The 27200-nt window shown below is 37.2% G+C and overlaps 1 protein-coding gene across 2 annotated transcripts; it reads right to left on the bottom strand.

Annotated features, from left to right (window-relative positions):
* Positions 1-727: 727 nt before the first annotated feature.
* LOC148836676 (transmembrane protein 255B) lies at positions 728-27200 on the bottom strand. Of its 2 annotated transcripts, none has more exons than XM_088913819.1 (9): positions 27107-27200; positions 23008-23150; positions 21433-21495; positions 10099-10188; positions 7976-8056; positions 7065-7150; positions 3042-3201; positions 2342-2476; positions 728-1707 (listed from the first exon to the last, which is right to left on the bottom strand). In XM_088913819.1, the coding sequence occupies exons 1-9, from the start codon at positions 27153-27155 to the stop codon at positions 1561-1563; spliced, it is 954 nt and encodes a 317-aa protein (XP_088769945.1). In that variant the 5' UTR covers positions 27156-27200; the 3' UTR covers positions 728-1560. The 2 variants fall into 2 exon arrangements, with proteins under 2 accessions (XP_088769945.1, XP_088769944.1); XM_088913818.1 differs by having other exon boundaries at positions 1451-1707; positions 2342-2479.

Raw genomic sequence — 27200 nt, forward strand, 5'->3', positions numbered from 1 at the left:
TACAATGATTAAGGAACAACGAAAGAGTATCAGAAGAACTAGAACTTGAGGTAAAATTAAGAAACGTAACAAAATACATGAAAATACAAATAATAGTTTAAAAGCTCTAAACATTCATAGAGAACTACATATACCCGTCTTCCTCTGACATTAAAAATTTGGCTTTTCAAGTATAATATTTTATTGTGCATCTAAAGTGTATACAGTATGTGATATACGATACTGTGATCTATAGAAGTGGGCCCAATATGAAAAAAAATAACCATGGTTACATGACAAATGTCTGATGACTGCAGAAATCTACAGAGAAATCACAAAGCAGTGGTATGGGAACTGAGTGCTGCTTATTTTTCCAAGAAACTGAGAATTGCAAAACGCAAACTAGATGAATTGCATCATGTCTTTTTATGCAAGTGTACAAGTTACTGTATGCTGGGAAGCAAATGGTCATGTGGAAGTGCCAGGCTTCTCCTCTCCCTGGAAATTTCCAAACTGCCCAGTATGTAGTTGCTTAATTCGGCTCTTGCAATTTAATCCATTAAAATTAATGCTTCCTTCTGTCCTCCAGGTTCATTTCACTTTTTGCCAGACCATAGCTTGCTGTGCTCATACAGTACTTTTTATGACACCAGGCACACCACACCAAGCACAGGCAGAATGTTCTTCGTGACAGTGCTAAGAACACACCTAATAATTTAAGAAACAAAAACGAGATCTGTCAATATTTCGGCAATTAGACATTTATAACAGCTTTTTGTAGAAGACATCACATTTTATAAAATGAGGACATATTAAACAAAAATAAGTATGTTTTCTGCAAAATACATTGACTTTGTTTTATGCTTCACTGGCAAAAAACCTACAGTATAGCTAAAAAAATCAGGCAGTAGATAAATACACATCAGTAACAAGGAGCCCTGCAATTCGCAAATGTCAACAGCATTTCCAATCGCTATGGTTCAGTGGCCATATAAAACTTACATAATATTTACAAATTATGTACAAGAATTTACATAAAATCTCACTAATTTCTAAATCAAGTACAATTATTCACAGATGACAATGCTTGCTATTTTGGATTTACTGGTGGCAAGTACCCATAAAAAAAAATGTGCTGAAAATGTCCTGCCAACTAGGAAAGGTGAAAAAATAACTAGGCAAGATCTTCTGTACAGACTAAAATGGGGTAAAATTAACATTTAAAAAAATTGCTTTAACATCAACATTGTCATCTACATTCCAGGAAACAAGAATCATAATGGTTTATAAGCATAGGTCGTTGTGGTTATAACCACAAATCAATGGCCAAGTGATGTGGGATCTAAATTAAGTGAACTTTTAAAAAAATGTTACGCCTTCCTATTGTTGGACTGTTCTCTTTTCTGTCTGTAATATTCCCTTATCTCCTGTAAAATATAGAGAGCCTTTAATGGCTCATTACCAAAACATCAAGCATAAAATAAAATGAGGCACAAGGGGAACTTTCTGGATTGTTTAGAAACAGGAAATGAAAATACGATGTAGGAGGAAATAAGTCTCATCGAGGTGGTGAGGTTATTCTCACCCAGTGAAACCCTGCGTTCTGCAATGGAGGAGGTTATACAGAGGTGCAAAAGGAGGCGGATTGATTTGTGTCCTGGTAGCGTCAGAGGAGATAGGCTGAGTGCCATCTGCTGTGTCCGAGGTAGCATAGTATGGCGATGTGTTCTGGAAGAAACGGAAGAGCATTAAGATAAATGAAAGAGCCTGTTTAAAGTCAGCTTATATTATAGCATTAGGTTTTCTTGATTTGGAAAAGCTGGCTTTCATGGCTTAATCAGCTGTAATGCTATAATTATCACAGGCTCAGCCCCAGGTAAAACATCACCTGTATGAATCTACTGTACAGTAGGTCTTTAGTCTGATAGTGACATCTAATTCAGTGGTTAGGGGGAGCCCGAGCCAGTCCCAGCAAGAAGTGGCCACAAGGCAAGGTATATCCTGGACAGGATGCCAGACCATTGCTGCGCAGATACACAAACACACCTAGGGCCAATTTTCCCAGAATCCTATTAACCTACCAAGACGTCTTTGGAATAGTCTGAAAAAACGGGAGCACCCACACAGATAGCACCGCAGGTCAGAATTGAGCCCCTGGCCCCAGTACATCCCATTCCAGTACAAGTTTTATTTAACCTCAAATGATTTTTTATTCCTGGGGCTGCATTGCAGGAATGCATGCTGTTAACTTTATTGTTTAATAGATATCTTCACCTAGGAAAATCCACACACCTTCATCTAAGAAAACCTGATTCAACAAATCAAGGCATGGAAGGCTTAACAAAAAAAAAAAGAAACTAACGGGGTATAGTGAGTTCCGTCCGTGGTCCTGCAGCAATGGAGCAGTGGGAGAAAGGGCACTGTTGCTGTCCTGGCAATCTGTGCTGCTGTGGAAAGCTTGAAGCTGCGTTCTTATATCAGGACTCACAGCAAATCCCTTCTGACAAAGACAAAGTGCAAAATCAGAGAATGAGCTTGACAAACCTCTTCCAATCTAAAAGAACAGCTACTTTTCCACCAGTATTTTCTCACTAGAACGGGTTTCTAAATTATTTTCTTCCAATGTTGTGCCACTTTACTTCTATTTTCTATTTATTTCTGACCTCATCTTGCTGCTTGCATGATACTAATTAAAACGGACAGAGGCTGAAGTGAGGAACTGGGGAGACATACAGTATAGTATTGGATTACTTTTAGGAATTAAGGAGCCCTAGCCTCATGAAGAATCACATAGGATTGCATAGTGTATAGAGTTCATTCCAATAAGACAAAAATCAATCCAATAAGCCAAATGATCTAACTGGGTTGCATTCCAATGTGTCCTGTAATGCTTATGCAGAAATATATTAAAAAGCTGTTAACCACCATTTCTAATGTTGCTAATGTTTATAGCAATGTACAGTATATATTATTCACAAAATAGATTTTTTAAGAACATCTTGATGCCACATCGGTTGACAATATAATGATAATATATTGTGTACCATATCAACCTTGCTTACCACATCTTTAATGCTGCCAAGGACTGCAGTTGTCAGTATTCCCAGGAAGAACGCCAACAGATTCAGTGCGGTCAGTAACCAGATCATTGCATACAGCGACATGACGTCTTGGCAGCTCTTCACACCCACAAACTCATAATGGTTATTTAAATATCCCCCACTGTGAAAATATATTTAACAGGTTAGCCTCTAAATTAAAGCAAATGTGAATCACGCATTCTTCTTTTTGTTCTGAAAGTCTAAAAGTGTCTGATGTTTCACACTTCTCAGTTCTCCAAAAGTTTCTCAGCCAAACGCCTATTTAAATAAATATGATATTTCAGGCTATCTATATTTCATCTAGCCTTCCATTTTCTAACTGCTTCCTCCAACTTGGGATAGGAGGGGAGCTATAGCCTATCCTGGCAAGCAACAGACACAAGGCAGGAGACACAGACACACACACTCGCACCAGGACTAGTTTTCCCAGAAGCCAATTAAACTACCAGTATGTCTTTGGACTGTGGGAGGAAATGGGAACTCCTGGGGAAACGCACACAAACATGGAGAGAACACATGAAATCCATCCAGAATTGAACCCAAGGCCCCACCTGGTTCAATGCTAACCACTGTGCCACCATGTCGCCCTTCATATAATATATATTCACTATGCAATGGTTAGATCATCTTTGGTGTTTAATTAATGCGGTCACCTGCAGATTTATTTCTCTTTTTGTGATAATTAAATGACTCATTTGTTTCACACTTACCTTGAACTAACTCTTTCTGATCACTAGGCCGTTCTGTTTTGTAGAAATCTTGACACTGACACTGACACTGGCCTGAGGTCATTACGCCTGACCAGGCTTCAGTGCATTTTAAATAGACACCAGCTATACTGTATGTGACACCACAGGAGTGATTGAAAGGCAGGGATAACATTATCGAGAAGAGACACTGCCATAAGTGAAATAATTTCTATGATTCCAATATGAGTGGTAATGGTCACTCCTAAACCAACATTCATAATAATGACATATAGTGACCATGGCTGTACACAGACTATAAAACTCACTGTAACACTGCTGTAATTCAGGACAGAGTGGGGGATACACTTGTACATGTGTTCTCCAGAAATGGCCATTTTTGTCACAAATTAAACTTATCTAAACCTTCACTGCACTGTGCTGTGATTCTTGCATCCCTAAATTTTGATATAGAATTCCTTGTCTGACACTCTTTCAACATTATGTCCTGTACGTTTTTGCAGCTGGTGAGCAGTTGACCAGAAGAGGTTTGCTGATACTGCTCTCTCTTCACTGTCTTGCTTTCCTCAGAAAAACAAGAATCCTGACCAGTGGACGTGCAAGCGATCACATTACGCCTTCTTGCAGTCCTTGCACTGAGTTCCTATCAGGTTTTGAGTCGATTTCAAAATCATCATGCTCACCTATAAGGCCTTACATGGCTTGGATCCTCAGAATCTGATTTATTATCTGTCTACTCCCCACCTTGCAGCTTTTGTTCATCTGACTGTTTGTTCCTTTAAGCTCTTTTACATTCTACGGGTGACAGGGCCTTCTCTTGCACTGCTCCAAAGCTCTGGATTTCTATCCTCAAGGATGTCAGAGACCCCTAACCTGACTGCATTGAAATATAGACTCAAAGAAAGGCTTTTTTTCATTAGTGCCTGTCAGCTCCATTTACTAATGACCACATATCTTCTGCTTCACTTCTAACCACTCATGTTCCCCACATACTTATGTTGGAATACGATATCCCTATAACTTTTTTTTCCACCTACTGTAAAGCGCTTTTAGATGTTACTTTTAAAATCACTATATAATATAAAGTTTATTATTATTAATGTGCTAATATAATATTTACAGCATTTATAGCATTCTGCTAAGCGTTTTTTTTAAAAAACAGATATTACAGTATATAGCTATGGATGCATTATAATGATTAAAATCTATCTCATCTCCTTTTTTTGAGTAACAGTGAAACTGAAATGTCCTAAATCTGAATTCCAGAAAAAAACAAATGTTTAAAAGCAGTGGTATGGAAGAGACTGAGATTGCAGTGAAGATTTTTTCTGAGCCGAACATTTGCGGCTCCCTAAGGAAAATGAAGTTAAATTCAGAGTTCTCATTTCCCAAATGTTTTCTCATTTTGGAGTCTGTGATCCTCCCGGGTACCTCAGATAAAGGTCTTGAAAGGTCACTGTGACAGAGTGCTTGTTATTTTTTCTTTCTTTTACTGAATGTGAAATACTCCAATATTTCCCTCTACCCTTCTGGTATGTTTGAGAGTGTGTATGTGATACGAATGAAGTGTAAATGATACTTACCCTTTTTGTTGTTTCCCTAAAATCACTGCAATGTTTCCTCCAGTGGAGTATTTTATTGTGTTGATCAAGATGGCCACCAGTCACCTTTCCTGTTTGTAGTATCACACAAATGATCTTAAAGGGAAAGATTACTGGTGAGCCATCTATAAATAACCATTGTAAGGTTAGTTGTTTTGTTTAAGTGAATATATCACGGTTACATGACTCTGTTAAGTTTTTTTTGGATGGTCAAATACTTTATTTTGGTCAAACTGCCTATCTCTGTTAAGAAAATGTGAGCGAGTCCCTTCAAGAGGATGGTTCTTAAGAAAAGGAGGGGCTATAAAAGGGACTGGGAGAGCTCAGTATGGAGAAGGTGCCTTGGAGGAAAGGTGTGGAGAGTACTCCTGTGAGGGTTTTGGTTTTTTTTTGTGTTATCCCTATTTTGATGGCAATAAATCCCGTTTTGTTTGCATTTGAAGACTGCTGTGTTGGAGTTTCTTTTCTTTTGAGCCAAACCTGGTCACTCGGCCGGTGACAGTCACTTAAAATGTTCCCTTAGAATCTGGGAAACTTCATCACAAAAGTAAAGAAGCTGGCCATGCTAAAATTCAGAATAATTGGCTTCCATCTTTTTAATGGTAACAGCCAAAGTACTGTGTTGATAATTACATTAGTAATATATGTATTATATCCTTATTTGTGTGTGAGTATACAGTATATACTGTAGATATCCATCCATTGTCAGAAAGCCCTTATTCCTGGTAAGGATTGCAACAGAGAGGAAAGGGGAAAGGTCAGAACTACACCCAGGACAAGACAGCTCCAGCACAAGAAACATGCACAGCAACAATTAAGATCACCTGTTGAGGTACAGTAGCCATCATCCCTTTAAGAGATGGAACATGGGCAGAACATGCAAGCTGCAAAGTGGAAGTGCTCCAGGCCAGCATCACACTGTAAGCTACAGCCATTACAGATTTGCACCTGCAGAATATTACGGACTGATTATGATATGTTAATGAAGATATTTAAAAAGTTATCGTTTCTATGTCTGTAAAAGTCTCCTTTATTATTTATCACACTCTAAATTTTACTTTAAAACTATTTTGCAGTTGCAGTAGCAATACACTCTGGGCTCTTTTTTTTTACAAACTAATGCTTTTGTTCCATGAATTAATATATCTAGGGGATCCTGGAGTTTGCTAATGACATGACCCAGCTTCAAACCTGTTAACTCTGGACAATAGGACCCGCCACTCTGAATAGGCGTTTAAACTGGCTGAGTCAAGCAGGTTCTTCTAATGTTTCAACATGGAAGGCTCTTCTGAGTCCAGGGCTGTAATTATTACAGGTTTATTTATATAAAAAAAGATTAAGGTGAAGGACCGAGACATGTTTCTTGGTTTCAGAGGTGTGCAAGTCACCAGAATGTCAGGGTGTTTGGAAAATGAGGTGTGTATGCATACTCCCATTCTATGACAATTGATTTCACTTACAATTCTCTCCTACCTAGCTGCAAGTATAGAGTCACTTGATTGTGTGAGTGTCTAACTGTAGTATTGAGCAGGAATGATGAAAGCTAAATATTTCGGAGCTTTGAATGTTGAAATTTTGTTGCTCTTTTTCTGTCATTGCAATCCCTGTTTTATGTGTTAATTGCTTTATTTCCCAGTAGGAGCTTTCTACACTCATTGTTTATGAAACACACTCACTTAGCGCAGTCGTACAGGTCACAGCAGTAGCAGGTTCCACTTCGCACTTTAAGGCTGCAGGAGTCCGTCAGCCCCTGACAAGGCACCTGGAGTTTTAACAGGAAACAGACGAAAAACAGGCTCAAAAAAAAAGAAAAACTCCAGGATTTTCCCCAAGAATTTGTAAGCCAACACTCAGTGAAAAGGGATATAATTAGCACTTTTGTAAAAAAATGTTCTGTTGCGCTATAATTTATTAAACTGATCAAAATAGCAATGAGTTTCAAAATACCAGTGCCACTGGCAAAAAAACATTTCAAATGTCTCTTCATATTTCATTGGTCTCTCATTGTCTGATGTTAGCTGGTCCGTACTGGAAGACTTTTACATGCATTAAGAAAGTTATGTATAAAAGGTACAGTAGCTGCCCAAACCTGTGTGATACAGTACCTCAAGCATGCCAAGGAATTTCAGGTCTGAACAGTCTGATATATTGCTGTTTGTTTCACAGGGCAGATTTGCACTGAATTTTCAGTTGCTACATGTACTGTACCTTTTCTTTCACTGCTCAATTCAATGTGCTAAATGTGCTCATTTATCTATTTTTGCTACTGCTATTCTTCACTACATGTAATTAAAAAAAAAACATCCGGAAATAACAGCATTTTTAAAATAAAATGGAGCATCTCTTGTCTAGATATATGCTTCAGTTCACGTTGGAAAAGAAACTGCAAAAAAGAGAACCTGCACCAAGAAAAACAAAATCCATTAAAAAGTGTTAAATGACTCACAGATTCAAATACTGTACTTGTTTTTACTTATGGATGTCTTGTGAAACTCATGTCCTTTATATATCACAAATTACAAATATCACATATCACTTCTACTAATAATAAATTTAAACTGAAATATATAACACAGATTCATCTTACAGAGGCAAAGTAATTCTCATAAATGTAGCCATTGCCACTCGTATAGTACTGGCATCTTCCTGCTCGCAGAGGCCTCATGTCCTGAAAAGAAGACACTTCCAGTCAGATAACACCATGAGACATTGTCATTGCCATTGTCTGTGTGAGAGTCATACCTCACGGCTCTACAGAACACAGCTTTCTTGATGAAGTTGTTTGAATAAGTCAACTAACTTTATAAGCACATTGTGTATTTATCTTGAAAAAGCAAAACTGCCCTTTCTGTAAACACCACATACATCTGTAATGAAAAACAGAATATGAAGAAATAAACTACATTAAAGAGTGCTTTCAAATTTTCTCCCACAACAAAGGATTTCATGCAGTTGTTTTTAACTTGTCACCTCAAATCTCTGAGAAAAGTTTACTTGTAAATGGGCATACAGTATCAATTGCAGTGGCTAATTTATGTCTTGGAAACCTAGCCCGGAATTATTCAAAACCTTTTTCAAAAACTTTAACATTAGCACAGTACTCGATGACAGCATTCTGTTTTCCAAATATTTCTTAAATCTTGCCAATGGAAAGTTGTTGTAACATTTCACATTCTGATTCAAATGTTTGTGGGTCTTAAGTGTAAAAGGTCTTAATTTCTACCAGGTTTTGTCCATTCAGTGAAGTGTTTGTTATAACCTGGTTAGTAGTCAAGCGAAAAAGAATTGGAATTAAACTAATTCACAGAATGAGCTGGCTATATATCAAAAACAACACAAAATGTAATATTTTTGTAATACAGTATAATTTGCCTCTGGCTTCATAGACAAACCCTCCATACTCATGTTTCATCTTTCACTGAAAAACAACAACACTACATGTTCCCATATAATTCTCACCAAGGAGTGCATGTTTGAAACATTTTAGTGGTAGTTGTTGCACACAGTCCTATGAACCTTGAAGGTAAGCATACAGTAACTAATATGCACACAAAAACTAAAAACCCCAGACTCTTGTGTTGATTACTGTGCTTAATTCATTAAGCCAATTAATTGTGAGAATATTACTTAATCACTAGCCTGTTTGATAAGCTTCATTTCAGATACAGAAAAGAATTTTAGAAAAAAATTGTATGCAATAGCCCTGTACATCGGAAAAAGATCAGTAAGCTAGATGTCTTCAGCAATAACGTATGGTCCAATCTAGTTACGTTATGATTTGTTACTGCAAAATTGCCAACCTGTATCTGTGCTTTTCACTCAGAAACAACTGTAATGACAACGAGGTCAGTTTATTGTAGCAGGGGTGTCAAGGGACAGGTCAAGAAGCATTACTTACAACTTCTCTGATATCATTTTGCCTTAAACTGTGATTAAAACATTGGCAAGGAAAATCGTGTTGCAATGTACTGTAGGCCTATTTCTGAACTAGAAGAATATTCTTCTCAGGGGCAGGAGTGAGCAGCTTGTTATCTGAATAGGCTCTCTCTTTAGACCCAGCTAGGGTAGAGGTAGCCAGTTTGTCCCCAACATTTAATTTACTGCACAATGAGTCAACTCTGACTGGGAAAGAGCCTGCCAGAGTTTCAATTATATCTCGTTAAAGCTCATCAAATTGTAAGTTTGATTCTTCATACAAATTACAGGGGATTATAGATGCTATGTTACAAGTTTTCCCTTTAGGAAAAGAGGGGCTCAACTCTTTCCTACCTGCCCTTGCTCTGTGCTCATCAGCAGATGACAGGGCAACCACTGCTACCTCAAACCACCAGAAGTTTTGTGTGTTACAAATCATTGCCGAGATAAAAAAGTAAGATTTCTGGAAGCAAAACTGATGGAGGGAACAGGCTGTATACCAAGGCAAAAGATTGTAATTGTTTCAAAGCTATAATTAAGTCCAGGATCTTTACATAGTAAGACTGAGGATTCACCATTCTATAAAAATACTGACTTCTGACTTAATTGAAAAGAACATTACATTGTTAATGCCATAGTTTATAGATTGTTTGAAATAACCCTTATTGTATTATTATTATTATTATTGTTACACTTCAGTTAATACAGTAGAAGGAATGTTACATTTTTTTGTGTTGGAAGCCATGTTTTCCTGATCTGAAATTAGAAAAATAAATCAAAAAGACTAGAACTTACAAGGCTGAGCAGGATGAAGACTCCATCCACCACCACACAGAAGAAGGAGACAATTATTCCAAAGCTCAGGAACACTATGGATGCTATTAACTGCAAAACAACATGTTATTGGTTGGTGCGCATTGAGTACTATAATTTAAAAAGCTCAGCAAAGGGGCACTACTCCATCACATTAAAATGTATTTACTTATATTGAATAATGCAAATACATATATTAATAGAATACAATATTTAAAATAGTATATATATATATTAATACGTTCTATACTATTAGTACTATCCACTCCTTTTTATAATTGTTTTATTTTGAATAATATACAGTACATACCTACTGTACATACTTACAGTACCTACAGTATATACAGTAACTAAGCTTCTAGGTACAGCCATTTATTATACATTGAAGAACAAAAAAATGTCATAAAAAGAGTTCAGCAAAAAGCTTATAAATATTATGAACAATTAAATGGATGGATGATTTGTAAAATGTGCTGGCATAGTAAGTGATATAGGATATACTCTTTTGTAGCTTTCTGAGTTAACAAAACACTTAAAGGTAAGAACTCTAGAAATGTATCAGCTTCATTACTCAATAGGAAGCTTAAGGATATACTTATGTAAGAAAAAACAAGGTGTGTCAACAGCTAATTGTATGGAATGCATACTATAGGTCTCATGCAAGATATCGGTAATGTACATTATAAGTATTGTCCTGCATTATAAATAGGTGTTTAACTAATGGACTGATAGACAGCAGGTTAAACTGTATTAAAGAATGTATTAATTCCTAGTTGAAATTTGTTTGGCTTTGTACATGCTGGGAAATGGCTTTATATGGTATATTGACTGGGAATGGTGCTGACTGGATAGCTCCCAAATGACTAATATATCAGAGAAAAGGGTACATTTTCAGGCAGGAGAATACACATATTTTAAAATAATACATAGGTCCAAGGTTTAAGGATGCAAAGGCATGAAATGCAACCTAATATTTGCTATGGAATTCCCTTTTGACAACCAATGCTTTATCAGACTTTTTCCCCTAACTCTGACCTTTGTTTATAAAGAACTCAGCATTATTCTGTGTCGGAATCTCATTCATTTCAATCAAGATGTCATTTTCATACTTAGTCCTCAATTCAATGCAATTAAATTCTGTAGACAGGCTTGAAAATATTTTTGTATATTTAAACATTAACATAATTAATGATAAATCACTATGTAGTCAACTGACAATTAAATCCTGTTCATGTTTTTCCTTCACATTGCAGCATGCCAGTAAAATCAAGCACAGCCCCTATGAAAATGTAAGTATGATTTATGGTAATATTTCACAGCTTAGAATTGTTTAGGTTTCCTGTAATCGCAGACCTCATATTTCATCACATGATAAAATTAACAATACTGTGCTGGGACATTTACTAAATTCTCACTGACGTTTTATATACAGTAATGTGTGATACAGTGTTTCAGAACCTTCTTTTTCCTGCCAATTTCCAACCAAAAACAATTCAGCTGAGTTTTGATTAAAGAGGTTTGAGACAAATGTGAATTTGTTGATAGAAGAGTTAATACTTGCTACAACAGAAGCTGGGATTTCTGGTGACTATGATTCTCAGCAATTGAGAATAGGATTCTATGTCATATTAGAAAACCGCTTATTCCTGTAATGTGTCTACTGAAGAGTAGCAATTTGTGTTCGTAAAATAAATCCAAACGTAGGCAGAGAAACTCCGGTAAACAGGTAAGCAGCAGTGTGAGCAGACAGCAAGATGTAACAGCTGTGAAGAAGAGACTGGCACAGCAAAGGTGAGCACAGAAAGCATGGGACAGGCAAACACCATGCAAAGCATAGTCCAGAACAGGTTCAAGCTGGGTAAACACAGAATCATAGCACAAAGGAAAATCCAAACTCAGAGTAAAGGGAAACAAGCAAGTCTAAAAAGTAATAGATACTGTACCAAAGCACAACAGGAGGATCCAATGAATGTTGTTAGGATGAAGTGAGGATCCAGAGTCAGGAAACGCGCAGCGAGAACCAGGAACATAGAGCGAAGCAAGAAACGTAGCAAACTCTGGAAAGTTGTCCTGAGCACTGCCAGATCACAGTTTATGCAGCTTGAACCACCTGAGGCAGTGTGTATAATTGCCTCCAGGTGGTACAAGACTCCTGTGAGATTAGTACCCGTGGTAACTGGTGCTTGAATGACAGGCGACAGTAAGAGTGGCTGGCTACCATGTAAATACTAGCTTGCTCAGCTGCTCAACGGTGGAGCCAAGCATGACCATTCAAGCTGAGGGTCACGACAACTTAGAGCTTATCCCAGAAACACATGGTGGAAGACTGGACTACGCCTTAAACGGAATGCCAGTCCATCACAAGCTGCATACATACTGTATAAATAAAACATACAAACAAATACAATTTAGAGACATCAGCTGACCTAGCACATCTTTGGGAATACTGAGAAAGCCAGAGCATCTAGAAAACCCTTGTACAAACTCCACACAGAAGTTGCCCAAATATGGAATTGAACCCAGGATCAAGAACTGAGGCAGCAAAGCAGAATGACATGGCATCATGCCTCCTCTTATTGCCTTTCTAGTCAAGCATTTCTTCACCGATATATAACTTCCAAATGTTCAGAAAAATCAGAATTCAGAATGCTGACTCAATTCAATATGAAGCCAGCTAATACTGTACTGTGATGCTTCAATAACTTTCATATATACTGTATAACTTACCAATGCTTTTTTAATTACTTTTTTTCTGTGAAAGTCATAATAGTGTGGAACACCAAAGGGTTTATTAAATGATATACATACATCTTTTTGTTTCTGGATGACAAGTACACATCTTCAAAAAAGATGAGGCTTTCTTTTGTGTATAACTTTTATGAAGCAGTGGTCTTTAGACAGGAGTGTGAATCCAAGTCTGGTAGTGCCGGATTTCCCTACAGTGCCTACAGTGCCTAAAGCCTACGAAATATTTAGGGCCTACGAAGGAGGGAAACACTAGTGACTAATAAAAAATGAGCTGAAACAACATGCTTGTGATCGAGTCTAGGTGCTCCAAATCAATAATCATATGCTATCTGGCGGCTGTTTTAGAAACTAGAAGTATCAAAGTGATGGTCGCTGGACTCTCTCCATCAATCATATGGTTTAGCATTAGAATAGTGTAGCGCCTGCACCAGTCACTTAGCGGCTGCACCTCCCCTTAGCTATGCACCTGCAAGGCAGGCTGGGGGCAGCGGCCATGGGGCTGGACTTGAGGCCAGTGTGTCGACCGGAGATTGACCCGGCTGTGTAAATAGTGTAGAGAGTTTATGAGGAGCCATTGTCAATAGTTGTCAGTGTTTGCTGCCTTGTCTTTGTAACCTATGGTAAACTAAAGTACCCCTCCTTAATCCTTACCCTGTGTGTGTGTAACCGCCTTGAGGAGTTTCAATCTTTGTCCGTCAAAGTCCTATGGGCGGAGGTAAATATACATGTTGTTGCCAGCACTTCAGGGGTGTGCGAGCTTCATTCTGTGCGAATCCCCCGGTCATTACAATAGTTTAAAGTGCATCATGTCAATCAATGTAATTCAATTGGCGTTTACCCCTCTTTTTGCACATTCGGCGTGAAAGTGCCTAGGGCCTACGAACACCAAAATCCGGTCCTGAGTGTCCGGGTGAGGTAAAAGAGCTGAATGTAAGCAGGCAGGTGAATGCAAAACTAACAATCCAAAACCCAGTCCTCTGCTGTAGCCAAATATTCAGTCCAAGCAGAGGATTCACAGGGCAAAGGCACAAAGGTGATCTGTGAAGACTGCAAACCCGTAGCAAGCCAGGTTTGATACACAAAAGGCAGTCCAGAACAAAGCCAGAGAGAACTAACTCTGAGAGCACAAAGCCAGGGAACACCACAAGTTAAAGACCCTATTACTGAGAAGTGAGGAACTGTGATAACTGGTCTTAAATACCCACTGGTAAAAAGGTAAATAGTGGTTTAATTGTGCACAGGTGGAATTGGTTGTTGTTTTGATGCAGTTGTCACAGCAACTGGTGAAATAATAGGCTGACTGGTGTCTTGGCTGGTTACCGTGTTGCTTCAGATTTGCAAGCCAGCGCTTCAGTGGGCACAGGTATGACACCATAGGTTGATGGAGGTTTATAACCATAAATACACTGAAAGGGATACATTCCAGTGGACATGTTCACCAAGATTTGACATGAAAATTCTACACATGGTAACAACTGTACTCAACCTTCCTGGAAGAAAAATGTGGCACCTTAGATAGGTCTCAAGATCTGATTCCCACATTCCCTCTGTTTATTAGTCTCTGTGTGGTAGTCTGAGGACAGATATTAGTCCTTAGCCATCTGCAGAAGGTGCGCCAACACCTGGAAACAAACTGAAGAACTCAGGAGGGAAACAATTGAGTTGAAAAATCTCCTTTGTAAAAACATCTGAAAGGTGACCAAAATCATCGAACAGCCTTGGGAGTGAAGAAGGCCAGTGATTAAGTCCGCCAAAACAGATGACCATGGGGGTCATTAAATAGATGACTGCTCCTTTGAGATGTAGGTTGTTGAAGGAGACCGGCCGGTGTTACTCTGGGATCTTTGGCGCAATTGCAGGTGGAGCATGGTGCCTCAAAACTGTCAATATCGTTCCTCATGTTGGGCCTCCAGAAGTATCCACAAATTAGGAGATATTTAAGACTGTCATAACTGGTCTTAAATAGCCACTGGTAAAAAAGTAAGTGGTGCTTTAATTATACACAACTGGAACTGATTTTCACTCTGATCTAGTTGTCACGGCAGATGATGAATTAACAGGCTTGAGTGGTGGCTCGGCAGGTTACCGTGGTGCTTCAGATGCACAAACCAGCACTTACGTGGGAGTGAGTACAACAAAAAGCATATGAAACACAACAAAATTATGGGAAAACTTCAGTAAAAATACAGACATACTATAACAAATTCATTATGGCTAACTTTCATATGGGATGTGTAAATAGAACGGTTATATCGCCAGAAAGGTTTCCTGATGAGAGCTCTGCACCTGTCTTTTTCTCCATCAATCATAGAGTAACTTGACAGACTAATACCATCTTTCTGTCTTTTTAGGAAGTACTTTAATGTAAGACCACAAGAAGCTGTGTTTTTGCCAGTTGGAACAGTTCATCTATGTTGTGTAACAAACTAAAAACGCATTACTTTTTCACTACAACAAAAACAACAATAATGTAATAACATCCTCCAAATATGCACCACAATATGTCAACTAAATTTCAACCAGTAATATTTTTTCTGCATCTGACAAAAATCCCTTCTTTCATCTCCCTTTGCCTTCCTTGTGTTGCACAATGTTATGGCTGAGAGAACGCTATCATGCTGTGCTATGTATTCCATCTTTATGTACAATTTTATTTTTTGCTTCTTTTATGTTGTTTGTTTTAAGTATTTAGTTATAAGCACTGCATTTATATGAGGTGTATGTGAGGTAAAACTAGTGAATGTGAGTGTTTTGTGTGTATGTGAGAGGTAAAACTAGTGAATGTGAGAGCTTTTTGTTTGTACTGTATGTGAGAGGTAAAACTAGTGCATGTGAGAGTGTGTTGTATGTATGTGAGAGTTAAATTGGAGAGTGTGAGAGCATTTTATATGAATGTAAGAGGTAAAATGGAGAGTGTGAGAGCATTTTTTGTGTATGTGAGAGCAATTTGTATGTGTATGAGAGGTAAAGTTTGAATAATGGCCTAAACAGCACCTCATACATTTATATTTGTATCACAATTTTTCATCTCCTGTGGTCTCATCTGTATTTAAAACCTAAAATCTATATTTACCATGGCATTTACTATCATCTTGTAGCATTTTAAAATTTCTTTCTAGCCATATACTTCTGTGTAATCTGTCCTACCGTATATATTGAGGTTACTGTTTAACAATGTTTTTTTCCCAGAAAATCTGATGCTTTAGATTACATTTTCCTCTTACATTGTTAGACATCTCTGAAAAGTATTTTTGACACTAGTTTAAACAGTTCTGCATCTGGAAGGGAAGCACAGTAATAAACAGTAAGTGCAAGCATAGCCAGAGGGCAAGACACAAAATTTCCTGGGGCACCAAGCCATGAAGAGAACCCACATGGTCACGCAGCCTGAAAAAACGAACACACAAACTCATAATAGTGCCTAGTGTTGTTGCAACTATCCCAAAAAGCTCAATCATGCGATCATATATCTCTGCAGCAGAACATAGCAGGAGCCTGGTTCAGGTCGTAAATTGAAGCTAACCCCCTTGGCTTTGAGCTTTGGCTTATTGATTACCATATCGATGCACTTTGGAAGTGCAAAATATTTTTTTTTAAAGCTCCAGTTGTCCTTTTTCGATTGATAACATATTTTTGTAGTTCTGCAATATCTCACAAGACAAAAGCACAGTTATTGATGTCAGAATCAGGCTAATAAATGCCTTAAAACTGTTCCAAGTATTGTTAGCAAGAGACACATTTAATTTCAGTAAAAGTTATTGACTGAAACTAGATAACTACATGGTCTTTGCTTCACACTTTTAGCTTGCCTAATGTTGTTTAACCGGAGTAAAGAACAGGATGAAGGCCCTGTCTGTTTCCATGGCAATCTATCACACAGCCAAGTGATGGGCCTTGCAGCTGCAGATGTGGCAAAAGGACTTGGAAGGCTGCCCCGCAAAAAATAAAAACAGGACTTGGACGTAAGTTGGGAATTGTTGGAACTTTTTTTAGTTTGACACCAAAATAAAAAAAAACAGAAAACAATCATAATACCTAATACAATGGAACTGACAGATGTAATCTCAGATAATACTACAGAGACAAGCCACCCTGAAAAACTCTTTCCTGGCTTCAAAATTTACTTGACCACCAATCTAAGCAACTTCAATAAATATTCACCTCAGCCCTACAGAAAGTTGAAGCTGTGGTGAAACACATTAATGGAGGAACTCTTACTATATATATGGAGCAAAAGAAGATGCCACTACTAACATAGGGGAAACACTGCAGTCAAACATTGTGACTTCTCCTCTGAATGCAGACCCCTCTCCTTTCTCAGTCATTGATTACTGCAGAGTAGCAGTCTGCTACTCAGAACTGAAAGTAATACATCAGAGATCCCATAGCTCAGGAACTCAGACACTGTAATGGAGCTCTTGTAGCCCTAATCATGACCTCACAACTGCCACATGATCTAGACAGATCTGGCGGACATCTTTTCCACACACCTGGAAACAACACACTACCATACTTCAGATACAGTAGGTAAAGCAGCCCAAACAACAGCATGTCTTGCAGCCACTCTGTAAAGTTTCCAGATCTACAGTATACACCCAAAATTCTTTGTAGCTGTTTGCTAGTCAACTATTAAACCAGTAGTCCATTGCTTACTCTCAAGTGCAAAGAAACACGGGATTCCAGAATCCACATTGATTTCACAGATTTGTGGATCTTATACTGCAAGGATTACAGTGGTAGATGCTTTTTTTCATCTTGGACACCACCATCATCCTATTAAGAAGAGCAGAACAGACCTTCTGTCTGAGATACTGCAGAAGCTCCAGGGGGGTTAAAAATAAAACTGCAAACTTCAAAATTCTACCCACGGAAGCACAAAGTTGTCTTTCCAGGCCATGTAAGAAACGAAGCAAGCCCTTTGAATCAGCTTCTGAGAGAATGTCAGAGAAGAAACAAAGTTTGAATGAGAAGAAGCACAGCAGCATGCTTTTGAGAATATAAAAAGCAAACTAACATCTACCCTTAAACTGGCATACCCACCCTCTGAGGGTAACATTATATTGGACACAGCTGTATCAAATTTCAGCATAGGAACAGTTCTTTCCCCTAGCGTCAAGGGAAAGAGGGGGAGGAGAAGGTATTAGCTTATGCCTGCAGGCTGTTGTGTAACAAGATGAGAGCTCCTTGCTGTTCTGTAGTTCACATTAGACCGCCAGTACTACCTGGCAGACTGCAACTTCCTCCCACAAACAGGCAACATTAGCCAGACCCGGCTGTTCTGTTTTAAGTTGTCAGAAGGCCAGCTAGCTTCACTGCTAAAGGAGGTCAGCCAGTATGACATCTAGTTTGAGCAAAGAGCCAAAACTCGACAAGTGAAGGTCTAAGCCTTCTGCCGTAAGTACTAGGATGCTGTCATTTCCTATATGAAACAGGTAGAGTTCTCCATCCTACCATGAGAAAGGTCACCACATTGCCAGAAAATGTATCATCAGTGGGCATTACTTGAAAGAGACATGAGTCAACCATGGCAGTAAATATACAGTGATGATCAAATACATATTACCATGATCCAGTAAAAGAGATACCTAAAATGAAACAATAGTCACTACCAAAATGCAGGAAGAGAGAGATAAGCCTTTGGTCAATATGAAAGAATTCTGTAGGGAGTTTACACACCAGGGGTGTTCTACAGTATGTGGAGGGTAGAGAAGTCATTTAAGACTCTTCACTCAAGAGCTGAGAGCTTGTAGGTTCAAATTCCAGGTAGGAATTTGGGACACTGCTACTGCTACTGTAGCCGGAAGAAAACTGCTTTATTCTAGCAATTCCTGTTGCATAAATGGGTCACGATATTCATATGTAAAAAATAGGTAATCATAAATGTTTGTAAATTACTTTGGCTACAAGCAACAGACATATAAATTATATAATAAGAAAATAATAATAATAATATGTTGTCGTTGTTTTTATTGTTGTATTGTTGTTATTATTAACACCTAGCAATGCAGGGCAGCAGGACAACTGTCTTCCTATACATGTATTACATTACTGAAAATTCTCCTACAAATTGCCAACATTCAAGCAAGTCTCCCTTGAAAGCCCGGCTGTCAGAATATCCTGTACGACCTTTGGGAGGATGCTTCAGGTACGTCAACATCACACCTGATGGTTTCCAAATCCCTTAAGGGAATATACAATCCACAACTCACCACTGTTAGGAACACAAGTGAAGCCAGAAGTGAAGCCAAGATATTGGCAGCAAATTGACAAATATTTGGTCCTTTCCCCATCTCAAATTATAGTAACAAGTACATTCTTATAATATATAATATATAAAATATGTTGTTTCATTCCTGTCAGGAGAAATTGTTCAAAAGATCTCTTTTCCCAGAGATGGATAATCTGTTGCCAATCTCAAAAAACTCGAACAACATCCTACTATCTTGCATCTAACAATCGTGCAGTAACAGTTAACTGTACTTTCTTACACATGATTCTAATGCCTACCATGCAGTTTGCCACACACTGTTACAGGTTGACTTCAAAATGTAGAAAGTTAGGGAGAGGAGTGTACTATCCCCAGGATGACTGAAAGCAATCTACGCTGAAAGGGTGCCATCATATAATGCGTAGGGTTTGAAAAACAGCCATATGACAGCCAATGCACTTGCTAAATAACGTCTTCAGGTCTTCCTGAAGACCAAATAAAAGCCAAGAACTGCAAACCTGTACAAAGTAGCTGGAGAGGGGGTATTGTTTGAGTTTTCAAGTGTAAAACTCTTGAGTGTCCACTGTTCTGTTAAATTTAGGCCTCACCTAAAATTATTGATTCTCCAGCTAGGCAATAGGACTGCTTGTTCTGCTAAGATCTACTGATAGTACTACTAGTACTTCTAGTACTACTAATCTTCTAAGATTGATGGCACTGAAATGTATCCTATGTTCTTTCTGACCTTGTGTTGTCATTTGGAAGTCTTGCTTGAAATGTTGCAATGACATCCTTTTTCTATGGATGTAATATTGTCCTGTTTTGAATTTAATTCTGGATTATACTACTGCAATGCCTTGCTCTGAACCCGCATATAACCTCTGACATAAACTACATGGCTTCCCTCTGAAACAAAGGGTGGAAGTTCTTTCTGTATATACAGTAATACATTTTAAGTGAAGGCAACCTTGTAGATCAGATGTATTTTAAGCACAGTTTTCCCTTTGAGCAACAATATTAAATATAGATTTTGTATTTTATTTATAATATCTTTGTACATTTATGAGTTTTTGCAGAGGCTTACCAACTTGTAAGATGCTTAATGTCCCCAAACCTGCACATTAAATCTGCAAGCACCACCAGACCATAAAATATAACGCTGCTCACATTTCAACTCAAACTTCAGAAGAACATTATGACCCTGATTTAAGGCCCACAAGATGAATGTGGGGTTTTGTATGTTTCACATTATTGCCAGTCAGCCTGGTCTAGAGCTCACATAGAGATGGAGAAGAAATACTGCCGGAGGACGTGGTTATCCAGAAAACCTTTGCGCATAGGAGAGGAAACTGCATGAAGCAGTCATCCAAGGATTTTATAGCTCATCGTATAAATTGCACATTGAAATTAATGAAGCACTAAGGTACTTTTGATTAACATTTTTATAAAACTATAAATGAATATTAGCACCGACCATGCAATGATACATTTTAGTAATGGGCTTATTTACTCTTGTTATTCCTGTTTTCACCACTTGCATGAGTGCTCCTCTGTGGTGCTCTTCTCCTGTGCCACATCGTTGACCTTGCTTAGGTGCATGTTTATCTAATTAATTTGAATTACATTAATTTTAGTTCTAATTTAAAAAATTTAAGACTAACACCACTGATTTAAGTGAAGGTGCAGGATTTAGCACCACCAGATTGCTCTCCCACTGCAAAAGTAACTTTTGATGGGCACATATTGCATTAATTATGTATTTATATTTTGAGTACTGCAAAATATGTATTTAACTACATTTACCGACATACAGTTAAGACAGATCTGTCCAATGTTTCAAACTTCATAAAGTTTTTGTCATCTCCAAACGAAACAGAAACTAATGACAAAAGTGGAATGTTTTTGTCAGTAATTATTTTTGACTTTCATTTATAAAATCAAAATGTACATTCAACGTACAGTAGACAGCAAAGCCATGCACTTTATATAATGTATACTGTATGTAATGTCTTTGATGCTTAGTGTTTTGCATACTTCAGTGTCTTAACACCCAGGGTTCCTGATTATTTATGGTTAATGAATTCTGCAGGTAGTGTCAAGAACAATTTAAATATATTTAAAGTACTCAGATTAATACTGACAGAAATATTCAATTTCAATACTTCTTAGGAAAATGTGCCATGCAAGCAGACAAGTAATTATGAAATTATTGCCCAGTCTTCAAACCTCATTTAAATACCATTTTACATTGATTATTGTTTTGTAAAAAAATGTTTGGCTATGAATAATTTCTAAACAATGTACATTAAAAGCTTTAGACTCAAATGACATTTTATCGTTCATTAGTATGCACTATTTACCAGCTGCTTCCGGTTTTCCTCAAGACACAATCCCAAGACTCCCAGAAACGATCCAAAAGCCAACTGTAAAAGAAAGTGCAGTTTGAAGAATAAGTGCAGAAAATGTGCATCTTATTGAACTGAACCTTAACAAAAATTTTACACAGGCTTTCATATGTCCATGCAAGCACTGACACTTAGTACTAGATAGTTATGCTAAAGATTTTTTGTATGTTTTTCCTTGTAACAGAACCAACACAGTAATTGAATTATTTTCTTCATCTGCATTTGACGTGGTCTTGACTAAAAAAAGTATCAAACCCCGAAGCACATCTAAAAGAAAGTACCGCTGTTTGAGGTCGTTCAGCACAGACAGGTCTCAAAAAACAGAAGAAAAACAAAAAGATATTAAATCCTTACCTACCTGTACCTCCCCTTGGTTATCTTTTATAGTAAAGGAAGTATTCACATCGGTTCAAAGAATAGCAACTCTTTTACAAAGGAGACTGAAATAAATCAGCAACTTGTTCTTGATTTTGTGCATGCGTATGTGCTCCCATCACTGCTTTGTTCCCTCGCAAACCGTTACAAAAGGAAGCGAGGAGCAGATGTTGAAGTATGTAAATGTATTCTTGTGCTTATACTAAATTACAATGATGTCATGGAATGGCTCTGATCAACACCCCTGTATGCACTTTCCTGGCTTTTAACCAAACTAATTCCACATGAGAGACATGAGAGAAACTAATTCCAGACATGAGAGATGTGCGAATCATGTGAATTCTTGGGAGAATATTGGAGTGCTAACCTTGGCATTCCTAGAATATTGGTCTTGCATTCCTAGGCAAAGTGTGGACATTTCTCATGGAAGACTTCATTACTTTGTGAAATCATACTAAAATTACAATTTTCTATGCGACAAGATCTGCTTTGACCTTACAAAAGTCATTTTGGCAGAGAAAATTTGATGTTTTGATAACCCATGTCTGTGTGTAAGTAACCCTCATGAAATCTGGCAGCTACAAAGAATGTTTTAGTTAGCGTTGAGGGTAATTACTATTTCAGCCCCAATCAAACATGGCAATTCTCTGGAAAACTCCATAATATTACAAAAGCTTTATAATAGTAAGCTTAACTTAATTTGCTTAAACAAACAAGCTGTTTCATAACAAGATCACAGTGTAGGTCATGAAAAGAAATGGGATAGCTCTTGTTTAAAGGAACATTTAGCATCTCCTTTTGAAGAAGATATTAAATCACCAGCGAAATTAAAAGCAAAAGCTAAACTTTGTACAATCGGAATTTGAGCCAATGTCTAGAAATCTGCTGAGATCTGACAGACCAAGTGCAGAGAATCAGTAAATTGAAAACTTAGAAAACTGCACAGAAAATCAAAATCCAGTACATGCAGCATTTGGAAATAGACTGCTGAGACATTAAATAGATGTAAAATCAAACTCATTCTCTGAAGGAAATTGCTCCAGATGTCGAGAACACAATTGCCGTTTGGTTTGTTTGTACTAGAGGAGAAAATAACAGGGGAGTTATTTTTCTCCTTCCTATAGCAATGGATTTGGAACAGGAGTAAGTACTTACTATAACTCCAGAACTGTATCCAGTTATGCTGATGCTTTCTGTCCTTGTCGTAGCAAAGCTTCCAAGAACCACCACAAGAAGTGACAAGAGCAGCATGCCAACCACCAGCCATATTGCTTTCCTCCTCCTTCGTTCTAGAGGATCTGTTTCAAACAGGACAAAAACATGCAATGAGGTCTTCTAACAGGCTTTCATCTTTTTTAGAGGTTTTCTTAGCAATAATGAGAAAAGAAAGTAACGGCAGTCAGAATTGTATCCTGTCATGTTGTTCTCTGCTTTGGGAAAAATAAAAAAAGACCCACACTCTTCCAAACTTAATGAGCCGCAGGAATGACAGCTTCAGTCAACGCAGAAAGGGGAAATAGTTGCACACTAGGGTGCACTCCAAAATTTTGAATTCATTTACATGACCTCGGACTTTAAAGGCCAATGGTTTTGGTAAAACAATACTTTCCTCGGAGTTTAACAATTTGACAAATATCACCATCGCTAAAACTAGGACAACCGACTCTTTGGGAATCTCATCAAAGATAAAACAAAATTCAGAACCTCAGCAATTCTTTACCAGTTGTTCTGTTTGGTCAACCTAAAGCACTCCTTAGCCTTTTCTTGGACAAGATACAGTACCTTATGACTGAGCAGAGCTTTATGTGAGAACTAGGGAAGATTTCTTAGGAATGCTTCGAGCATACTAAACCATGAAACACTGTACTACAAGACACTTTTCCTTTTCTAAAATTACAAAAGGCGTGACACAATACACATAAAAAAAGTATTTACATACTGTATGTATTGTTGTATGTATACTCATACTGTACATGTATGTATCATACAGTATGAATCTGATATGTACTGTTGTACATCACATTTATTTAAAACAAACTATTTCTCTAAAACACAGTCTTGCATGCATTTATCTTGGTCTTGCAGAATCTAGGCACTGATTCACGCTATCAGCTGATCCATTGAGTTTTGTTTACAATTTATGTCTTAACTTTTGCAACATCTTGAAACACTTTTCTGTAATAAAAAGGAGTGCAATACTTCTATGATACCATCTGTCAATAAAACTAATAATTTTTTTAAAAAATTGATCAAATTATTGATTGACTGTACCCCTAATCTGTTACAGAATGGAATTGCATGAGAAAGTACTGGCTGAAAGATCTGCACAGCGGCTAAATAATAAACCAAATACCAATGTCTTTCATTCATCTTCATACTTCATACTACAGTAGGCTGGGTACAAATCAGTCATCTTCTATACGGGTATTTAATTTCATTCTGCACACTCTTCTGAATGCAAGATTTGAAAACTCTAACCTTCTCTAATGAGAAGAAACACAACATCCGCAGTTTTTAATACCACACAAATTGTTTTGCACTGTTTTAATGTAAAGGTTAAGTGAAAACTTTACAAACACATAACACATGGTAAACGCTATATTGTCAATTAATAAATCGATTATTTACAGTATAAGAACAATTTGAGATGTTAATAAAATTCATAATAAATACTAGGGATCTGTTTACTAGGTTATAACATACTGTTAATGATCTATTAGTAGTGTATAAAGAATTTCCAAAAGAATTTGCAAGTCCTAATATAAAGTTTTACCCATACATCTAAACTCATACCATACCTTTAATCTTTTCTTAAAAGAGAACAGACAAGGTGTTCTAGTTCTTGCAGTGTTTTAGAGTTAAAAAAATATTTAGTCATGGCGAACTGAATGGGGTATCTCTGAAGTACCTACTGTAATTAGACCAGTGGAGGCTGAAGAAGGACTGACATGAAATCAATCCCTCCAATTTAATAGTGGCTACAGAGTGAGAGCAAAATCATATATTTCACAGTTTTTATTTTGGCACATAATTTCCTCTACTTTTTCTACACCCGAGTAACAATCATCAAAAATTCAAAAATGAATATGGGTAGAAATAAGGTGGATAGAATTATATTTTTCTTCTATTTTCATTGTCTCTCTCTTTCGTCTTTACAGCCAATTTTTCACAATTTGCAGTCTGCCACAAATTCTGTCAGTCTTTCTGGACCCGACCTACTGTAGCAATGTCTCCTGAAACAGGATCTCTTCCTATTTATTTTCAGGAAGTCCCCAAAGCTAAGGAGAGAGCAACTTTATATATGTTTTCTTTTTAAGCTCTATTAATGTTATTTGTTCTCCCAAAGTAAGTAAGCGGGTGATTTAGACCACAGTATCTTAAAGCACAAGACTTAGGAATAAAACATTGTTTCCTGAGTTGGTTTACCTTTTCTTGAACATAAAAACATAGCATTCAAATAAACAAAAACACTTAATTTCATAAACGATTCTGTGTGTAAAAAACAATACAAAGGTAACTATAATGATTCCAGAAACATACCGATGCAAGTAAGCACTGTAATATTTGAAATGTTAAAAGTATAAAGCTGCCTGTGTAAAGCTGGCTTTTACAAATTTGTATAGCTTATAACTGCCTCTTCAACTACGCAATGCATTACATTTCCTGTATACATTAGAGTTAACTGAAAATGATCAAGCAATTCAAGATTATCAGACTATTTTTAGCAATTCTCACTGCTCTCATCTGATAAATTAGCCAGTAAAAGTTTCAGTTGATAACGTGTGCTTGTTATAACAAAAGCTAAAATTAACCTTTTGGGTTTTTAGGCTCATTTATGTGTGCTAATCATAATCAGTTCAAAAACATAAAGTATCATTTTCCAGTGCTTTCTTCTCAGGGAAACTTCAATTAAACAAAACCTAATGAAGTCCACAAACTCGCTTAATCTTTCTAGTTTTGCTAGTTATGCTAATTTAGTCACATATGTAGTTCAAACATTAGAGCCTAAAAAAACAAAAATAGAATTAAAGAAGCAGAAAAGAAGTAGCTGGTCAAAACACTTAATTGGTAATTCTGCAGCTGATGAGGTAATACGCCTATAACGAAATAGATTTTTTTATTTTCTGGTGCAAAGAATATGTTGAAATTCCTAAATTAATTCAAGTTTTTTTTGTAAGTACTATAACTGAAATACGTCTTTTGAACAAAAGAGGTCCAGCTCATTCATACTGAAAGGAGTTTTTAATTGTAGTGCAAATTGTTGCTGAGCTATAATAAACATTTTAAACAGCGCATTTGTATGAAGACAAGGAAACGGCCCCAAATCCCCAAAGAGTCGTAATGTTTTTTTTTAAGAACGAACTGTTCTATGTGAAATTCCAGAAAATATACTGTACTTGCTCTCTTTTTCTTTTTAATATTTAACTGTCGACATAGTTTGTAAATTAGCAGGGAAGCAATTATATTTAGTATCAATTCAGCACGCTTTAAATACTGTACTTTATGACGTAAGTTGTAGATGCGTTTAATTACTTGTAAAATAAACATTTTATAAAGTACAATGATTCGTGACAGTGGGCTGAAGCTGTATTTTTCTTACTTTTATGTACCACATCTTCACAGGCAGAATGGACTTTTACACGGAATGGGGGATGTTATATTCAGAATGACATCCCTGTAAAATCCCTGCAACTCAGAAACTTGTTCTGCCTGTATGTTATACATTTTCATTATGTTGCAAGCACTTGAGACTTCCAATAGCCTTTGGTTTAGTTTTTTTTACCAACGTTAAAAACCGGTATACAGTACATTAAAATTATATTCTTAGTAACTAAAATTCCTTATTAATATTATACTATATTCTTTTTTAAAATAATTTCAAACACAGAAAAAAGTTCGTAGTACACTCAATTTTTAAAAGGTGTATTGTATGGAAAGACTGAGTTTGCTACAAGGCTACCTTTAAACACAGTAGTGTATTCTCTCTGTGCCTGCGTATATGCAAGAATGTCTTCTAACAACAGGAAGCCGTTCGGCTCATCTAGCTAATTTTGGTTCCCAGTAGCTAATTTCATCCAATAATCTCATCCAGCACTTTCTGGATTCACACATACTGCACACATGCATATAGCAAAAGGCTCGAGTTTAGAGTTTAAAAATTAAATGCAGTTATATGATTACTCTTCTATATGATCTGTAAAAGTTACCGAATATAATTTTACGCCTAAAAAATATCAAACGAAGTGAGGCGAACCTGAGCTGCTAGCATTTGGCAGGGGGCTGTGTTTCTCTGCTTCTCTCATGTTCCCAGCTGAGATGCTCTCTGGACAGGTCCTCAGCGCAGTACT

The sequence above is a fragment of the Atractosteus spatula genome, chromosome 4, assembly GCF_055471065.1.
Source record: "Atractosteus spatula isolate fAtrSpa1 chromosome 4, fAtrSpa1.hap1, whole genome shotgun sequence".
Classification (NCBI taxonomy): domain Eukaryota; kingdom Metazoa; phylum Chordata; class Actinopteri; order Semionotiformes; family Lepisosteidae; genus Atractosteus; species Atractosteus spatula.

Coding starts and splice junctions, on each gene's coding strand:
- LOC148836676 (XM_088913818.1), bottom strand. CDS start 27,155: ATGAGAGAAGCAGAGAAACACAGCCCCCTGCCAAATGCTAGCAGCTCA. Junction 23,151..27,106: donor GCCAAATGCTAGCAGCTCAG/GTTCGCCTCACT, acceptor TGTTTGAAACAG/ATCCTCTAGAACGAAGGAGG. Junction 2,480..3,041: donor TTGGCAGCATTAAAGATGTG/GTAAGCAAGGTT, acceptor TGTCTTTGTCAG/AAGGGATTTGCTGTGAGTCC.